We start from the raw sequence: 7,788 nt of genomic DNA on the forward strand, positions 1-7,788 counted from the left end.
ACGGGTGACCTGATCTGAAATTTGGTATTTAGAAGGATCTTGTGCTTTAAAGTTCTAATTTTATATTCCGACCAGATCCTGTGACATTGGGGGGAGTTGAAGGGGAAACTGGAAATCTTGGGAAACGTGAAAATTGGTGTATTTTTATCTTACGAATAGGCGATCGGATCTTAGTGAAACTTGATATATATAGAAGGATCATATGTCTCAGATGCTCCATTTTCGACTCGAATTGGATCTGGGGACATAGGGGGTTGGAGGAGGGAAACAGAAATCTTGGACAACGCTTAGAGTGAAGAGATTGGGATGAAACTTGATGGGAAGAATAAGCACAAGCTCTAGATACGTGATTGACATAATTGGAACGGATCCGTTCTCTTTAGAGGAGCTGGGGGGTGTTAATTTAGAAAAATTAGAAAAATTGAGGTATTTTAACTTAAGAACTGGTGACCGAATCTTAATGAAATTTGATATTTAGAAGGAATTCATGTCTCAGAGCTCTTATTTCAAATCCCGACCAGATCTGTTGACATTGAGGGGAATTGGACGGGGAAATCTCGGAAAACGCTTGGAGTGGAGGAATCGGGATGAAGCTTGGTGGATAGAATAAGCAAATGTCCTTGATACGTGATTGACGTAACCGTACTGGATTTGCTCTCTTTGGGGGAGGGGTTCAGTGATTTGGCGAGTTTGGTGCTTCTGGACGTGCTAGGACGATGAAAATTGGTAGGCGTGTCAGGGAGCTGCACAAATTGACTTGATAAAGTCGTTTTCCCAGATTCGACTATCCCAGATTCGGAAAATTAGAAAAATGGGGTATTTATAACTTACGAGTGGGTGATCGGATCTTAATGAATTTTGATATTTAGAAGGACATCGTGACTCAGAGCTCTTGTTTTAAATCCTGACCGGTATTAAGCCTCTGATTTTCCTTTCAAATCAATCTATTGATTCTTAGAATTTTGTTAGAGCTCATACCATATGAGCTCTTAGCTCTTGTTTCAAATATAATAAAGTTTTTCAGATACTAATTACTATGGTAAGTTTCCACTGAACCAGTAGGAAGAGGCTTTGAAGATACGTTTCAGTTCAAATGGAGGCACGTTACACCTGTTGACGAAAATTGTTTAAAGGTTTCAAAGATTCTCTGTCCTCCAAGTGCCAAGGAGATCGAAATACAAACCTTTTTGTCCTTAATTTAAGGGTTTGTCCCTCGTGTAAGCGTTTCAAGGATTCTCTATCCTTAAAGTACCAAGGACATCAAAATAACGACATTTTGTCCCGAAATTAAGGGTTTTGTCTCTCGTTTAAGAGTTTCAAGGATTATATATCCTTAAAGTACAAAGGACTTCAAAATAAAGATTTTTTTGTCCCTAATTTAAGGGGTTTGTCCCTCGTTTAAGGGTTTCAAGGATTTTTGAAATACCAAGGACATCAAATTAAAAACATTTTTATCCATAATTTAATGGTTTTGTCCCTCGTTTAAGGGTTTCAAGCATTCTCTCTCCTTAAATTACCAAGGATATCAAATAAATCATTTTTTGTTTTTTATTTAGGGTTTTTGTCCCTTGTGGAAGGATTTCAAAGTTTTTCTATCCTTAAAGTACAAAGGACATCAAAAAACCTTCTTGCCCCTGTTTAATAAAAACATTTTTGTCCCTAATTTAAGGGTTTCGTCCCTCCTTTTAAGGTTTCAAGGATTTTCTGTTCTTAAAGTACCAAGGATATCAAAATAAAAACTTGTTTGTCTCGAATATATTTGACACCGCTTTTTGTCTATAAAAATTCAAACAGTAACTCTTGATCCCTAATAATTACAATAACTGTTATCAGTTAGGGATCAACAGTAACTGTTAATCCCTAAAGACAACTATAGCTTCTTAAGCTGTTTCAATTTTTTTTTTTTTTTTTTTTTTTTAGCTCGGTTTCCGTTTTTGCTGATTTTTCAGCCACGTTTCTTTTTTGTTTACTTAAGATATATTGATATACTTAAGATGTAATGCTTAATACTTAGATACTTAATATAATACTTAAGATATAATGGTTTAGTAAGTTTCAACTTCACCGGTTAAAAAAATCTGATTGCATTTTTTTTTAGTTCTTTGAATTATGAAAGCATTCCATCTATTCTTTAGCAATTGTTTTGGGTTCTCTATAATAATAGTAAAAAAAATCAAATAATTTCCACTAGATGGTTTGTATATTATTATCAAACCCATAGGTGTATTTTCCTTGTCCTTGTCAAGTCTGTATCCAGGGGAGGAGGGTACAGGGTTTGAGCCCCCCCCCCCAAAAAAAAAATGATTGCCCGACTCGTTAAATGGTAACAAAAATGCATATAAACAAATTTTTAATGGGTTCCTTAAAGGTAAATTTGTAGCCCCTCTCCGAATAAGGTCTGGGTGCGCCCTTCGTTTTTGTTTTCTTGATTTAATTAAATGGGAAACTGAAATTCTTGTTGATTAATTACTGTGTTTGATTATTTCCAACTATTTTTAGGGTGCACGTCAGGGTAAAGACGAAGAAGACAACACCCCCTACAAAGGTCTTCCCAAGAGATACTTCTTTTGTCATCTTTGCTACAAAGAAGTATGGAATGGACCGGTAAGCTTTTTCATTTTCTTACAGCTATTTTCAATAACCTTATTACAATATTTACTTTTCAAAACAAAAAATCGCTAAGCAAAGAAGAACGAGGACAATAAACAACCAGTGAAATAATTGAAAATTGTTCTCTCTCTGTATCTCGATCTTTTCTCCTCTCTCTCTCTCTCTCTCTCTCTCTCTCTCTCTCTCTCTCTCTCTCTCTCTCCATTCCTCTGTTTCCCTATCTCCCAAACTTAATTTTTTTCCTCCCTCCGCTTCTCGACTTTCTTTCACTCGTTCCTTTTTTTTACTCTGTTCCCACTCTCTCTTTCCCCTTTCTCTTCTTCTTCCTGTCTCTCTCTCTCCCTCCCCCTTTCTCTTTTTCTACTTTGACATAGTTGTTGCTGCTAACGTTGCTGCTAAGTACTTCAGTAGTGTAGAATCAAAGTAAGGCAAAACACATGCGTTTTAAAAGAGCAACTAGTCTCTCATTATCACTTGTAATAGTTCAAGGGGAAATTTTCTGCTGTGAAGTACTATGTTATTTTTGTAACAAAATAAAACTATTTATAACCGAATAATATTAGTTAATTTTAGCATTTAAAGTGTTGGGTTTTTTGTTTAGATGACACCCTGTTGTTTAGGCCACGCAATTCATGTCATAGGCTCTACAAAATCGTGAGTACCTTGCAATAGACGAGCTCATCACCCACCATTTCTCTTTCCATTCGTCTGTTTCATTCGCTCCCTTTCTTTATTTCTCCCTCTCAAGCTTACCCTTTCTCTCAATCCCCTCTTTTTTTCTATCAAAGAAAAGAGAATCACTTTTTCTTCTGTTCTTTCTCGATTTAGTCATTTTTGAAGTTTTAACTCTCCTTCATTCCCCTCTTATTGTTTTTCGTGACCGTTTTCTATATTCTCCAATGTTTATATATTTTTCTATTAGATAAATTAGTGTAAACTCTAGTTTACGTTTGAGGCTATCCATTCGCACAATGCGGCCATTAAAATGTACGCGTATTGCTGTTCTATATCCATAGTTTCCTTATAATTAAGAAAATACCCACACTTGAGTTCATTAACAGCATGTGGTGTTATAGAATTTAATAAGTCGTAGCTCATAATACGATGATACCTCTTCTTTGCGTGTTCAGTATTTCCGGTTTTGTAAATTTCATCTTTATTTCCCTCTATGGTGCCGTAATGGGATTTTTTTTTTTTTTTTTTTTCAAAATTAAGATGAATGACGTATTTAGTAAAATCAAAGTGTTAAGAAGTTGTCTATGTGTTTATACTCTGCTATTTAAATTTTAAATTTTGATTTTTAATGGGTTTTATATATATATATATATATATATATATATATATATATATATATATATGCTTATTTTTACCGTTACTAAATGTCATATCTGACACTTTTACGCTTTGGATATAATTAACATGAACTATTTGCTAAGCAGTTCTTCACGGGAGGGTGTGCAGAGCAAAGTATATCCAATCGCGTTTCGGGTTTCCTGATCTAATTGGCTCCTCCCTTTGAGGAAGGCTTTTTAGGCAATTACCTTTGAGGGACAGTTCTGAGAAATTATCTCAGTAGTGTAAATATGTGATCTTTAGGTGTGACAGCGACAGTCTACTTAATTAGCTCATATTCAGATAAACCTCTGGATTAATTTTGATTGCTACTTGCAGTCAATATGAATGCCACTTAAAAGGATCGATATAGTGATGTTGCGATGAAAAATGAAGTTGTACAAAACGTTTTTCCTCCCCACCCCCCAGAGGGGAGGAGCAGGGTTGAAAGAAAGGGCCATGTGCTTGAGTATGATCTGTTGCTCTTTGGAGTTGAATAGCAATTATTGAGATGGGATGGAGGAGGAGCGTGCGTAGCTGTATTCGCCTCAGGAGGCTTGGTGCTGCGGTGAGTTGTTAGTAATAGTAGTATTAGTATTTGAAGTCATTTGAGCGTCACTTGAAAGGACCGATTCATAATGATGTTGTTAGGAAAACTGAAAAAGTATATGACGCTTTCTCTTCTCCCGGAAGGCAAAAAAGAGAGGGGGAGGGGAGAGAAAGAGTGAGGGAAGGGACAGGGTAAAAGAAAAAGTGATAGAGAGGGAAGGGAAAGGGTGGAGAAAAAGAAATAAGTATTTTTGTTTGGTTCATATATAATAGATTATAATTAATTAGATTAATAATAATAGATTAATTTGATACCTTTTAATTAATAAATTGATACCTTTTTTCAGTCGTTTGAACGTCACTTGAAAGGAGCGATGCATAATGATGTTTTGAAGAGAACTGAAGAAGTACACAATGCTCGTATTGAATCATTAAGATTACTTTCACAGGTTTGTTAGTCCTTTTTTCTGCCTAACTTTTATAAAAACGAATCTAATAATATAAAGAGCAACAACAAAAGTTCTAAGTAGTGAGTACTATTTCAAGGTCAACACAATAAGATAAAAGGAAAATATCAAGCAACAAAATGAATTGTGAATTCGTTTATCTCTCTATAAATTCCTTACTCGTATTTGGAAACGAATTACGGATAAAACGAATATTTTTCTTTTGAAAAATCAAAATTTCCTTGAAATAAAAGTCTACTTTCTAATTCGTGTAGTTTGGTATTTGGTTCCCATATAACTCAAAACCTGATTAAATTAACCCTCGTTTCTACCCAAACCTGGTTTAACTCAACTGACTATCTTGCTATTGCAAAAGTGAAATTCTCATGAAGTTAAAGTATACTTTCTAATTAGTGTAATGCAGCATTTGGTTTCTTATGTAACCCAAACCCCGTTTAACTCAAACCCTGGTTTCTACCCAACTTTGAATTAAATCAGCCCCCACTGACTGTGATGGTGGAAGTCTGACTAATCATCCAAGGAAGTCATGTAAAGTGGATTTAGACCATCTGCAGAAGAAGTAGAGGAAAGCAAAGATACGAGTGAATTGTTATGTAAACTACCGACTGTTCACAAAAAGGTTTTAATTGAAAGGTGGGACTTGTTTGGTAATATTCTTTTTTTCTGTCTAATTGTAAGGTGCTGTAAAGGATTTTTTTTCTCTTCCTCCTCATCTCCTTCTCTTCTCTGGTCTCCCCGTCTCTCTTTCTCTGTCTCCGTCTTTCTCTCTTCTCTCTCTCTCTCCGTCTTACTTCTCTCCCTCTGTCTTTCTTTCTTATCCCTCTTTCTCTTTTCCCTCACTCTTTCTCTCTTCCCTCACTCTTTCTCTCTCCCCTCACTTTCTCTCTTCCCTCACTCTTTCTCTCTTCCCTCTTCCTTTCTTCCCTCCCCCTGCCTTCCTTCCCTCCCTCTTTCTCTCTCCCCTCCTTGTGTCTCTCTTCCTCCCCCTTTTCTCTCTGCTCTCTCTCTCTCTCTCTCTCTCTCTCTCTCTCTCTCTCTCTCTCTCTCCAAAATATTCGTCGAAAATTTTGGCTTATTTGCCCATTTACAAATTATTTTGATATACTAGTGTGCAAATAAAAATTATTTTAATATCCTAATTTACAGCTCCAAGAAGAAAAGCGTGAAAAAAATAACGACCGTCGCTACGTACCAGGTGCTATGCAACACTGCAACATGTGTGACGCTGATTTCAGTGGTAGCCTGTTTCGTCACAGAAAATCTAAGACCCATCTGGCATTAAAAGCCTTTATTCATCCAAAATGCTATATGTGCAATGAAGACTTCCATAGTCGTATTGATCGAGATGAACATTTCTTGACAGCTAAACATTTGAAGGTATGTATCCGGAGGCCAGAATGTACTCAGGGGGTATTTTTTTTGGGGGGGGGGAGTAATTAAAGAACGAGTTTAATAGAATAGCTTAAAAAGAAGTACATAGAAATTTGGGAGGACTTGGGATGCCCCCCTCCCCCCTGCGTGCATTCATGTTCGGAGGCTCATGCAAATTCTTTTTTTTATATTTATATGAATCTGTAGAACAAAACAAAAGTAGTTGACGGTACCTTTCGAATCTGATAGTGGGGTAGTCTGTGTGGATAAATTTTCAAATTCTCGCTGAGCTTTCTAACTGTAAACTTGTACATTGTAGCATGTAGGTAAGTCACCTTCTTCAAATAAAATAGAATAGTGAAAAACATAATACTTCGTTTAATCCCAAAGATCCTAAGAACAAATAAATGTGATTTTCAAGACCACTAGTTTTCCCTTTTTTTGAGCAAGAGTACTCTTTGGAATAAGTTCCCCCCTCTCTGTATTCGGTGTGTTAATACTTGTAAATGCGTGGAGAGGCAATGTACATTATGCCAGACTTACCTCCAACTTATCTTATCAAACTGAGGTAAGTCAGGTCATTAGTTATATCACTAATATAATTATCACAGCTTCTTTCAGGAGGATGAGGGTTCTTTGGACTAAGATACCCCCACCCCTCTTGTTTGGGTATGTTAATACTTATAAATGGGTGGAGAAGAATTCTCCCCACTTACTGGTCCCCATGGTTATAAGTAAAGTATTCAAATGCGAAACTAACACTAGGGTTAATCACCTGAAGATAAATTATAAGAAATCTCATTGGGTAATTTTTTCTAGATCACCCGATTATTATCCTTGGTTGAAGTTAGTTAAATGTCGGATCCTACCGTATGGCGCGTGTACCGTCTGTGAAATATCTTGGATCAATAGTAGATGAGACTCTTAGTTTCTGAAAGTCCATACAATGTATATCACCTAAAGTTGCTCGGAATGTAGGGATTCTGAGGAAGTTGAAATACTTTTTTTTCCCAGTTAATATACTTAGAGAGATATATTTTCTATTGTACACCCTTATTTGATTTATTGTTGTTTGGTCATCTACTTTTCAAATACATTTGAAGTCATTACGTGCTCTCCAAAATTCGGCGATTCGGGTTCTTGCTAATTGTGATAATCGTATTTCAGTTAGAGATAGTTATAAAAAAAAAAATATTTTACTAGTTTCAGGTCTTTTTAATTTTTATAAGGCTTTATTTGTGTTTGATATATTGCATAAAAATGCACCTGAATGTTTGGTTGGTGTGTTTGAGAGAGATGAGCCTGAATATGAGACAAAGAATTCGTATGTGATCACAAAACCGATTAAAAGGTCTACAAGATCTGCATTTTCGATTCGCCATGTTCTTCCTTCTATATGGGAGTCCCTTCCTTATGATATAATTCGAGAGACTGATAGGCCTTTTTCGTGGGTTGCTTT

The 7,788-nt window shown here is 36.0% G+C and overlaps 1 protein-coding gene across 1 annotated transcript in view; it reads left to right on the forward strand.

Moving 5' to 3' along the window:
* LOC136031528 (zinc finger protein on ecdysone puffs-like) overlaps window positions 1–6,413 on the forward strand; it is a 56,150-nt gene extending 49,737 nt beyond the window's left edge. Inside the window, exons 6-8 of the mRNA XM_065711198.1 lie at window positions 2,500–2,604; window positions 4,839–4,940; window positions 6,105–6,413. Of these exons, the coding sequence (XP_065567270.1) occupies window positions 2,500–2,604; window positions 4,839–4,940; window positions 6,105–6,398 (501 nt within the window). The 3' untranslated portion in view covers window positions 6,399–6,413. The remainder of the gene's footprint in view (window positions 1–2,499; window positions 2,605–4,838; window positions 4,941–6,104) is intronic.
* The last annotated feature ends 1,375 nt before the right edge of the window (window positions 6,414–7,788 follow it).

The sequence above is a fragment of the Artemia franciscana genome, chromosome 9 (assembly GCF_032884065.1).
Source record: "Artemia franciscana chromosome 9, ASM3288406v1, whole genome shotgun sequence".
Classification (NCBI taxonomy): domain Eukaryota; kingdom Metazoa; phylum Arthropoda; class Branchiopoda; order Anostraca; family Artemiidae; genus Artemia; species Artemia franciscana.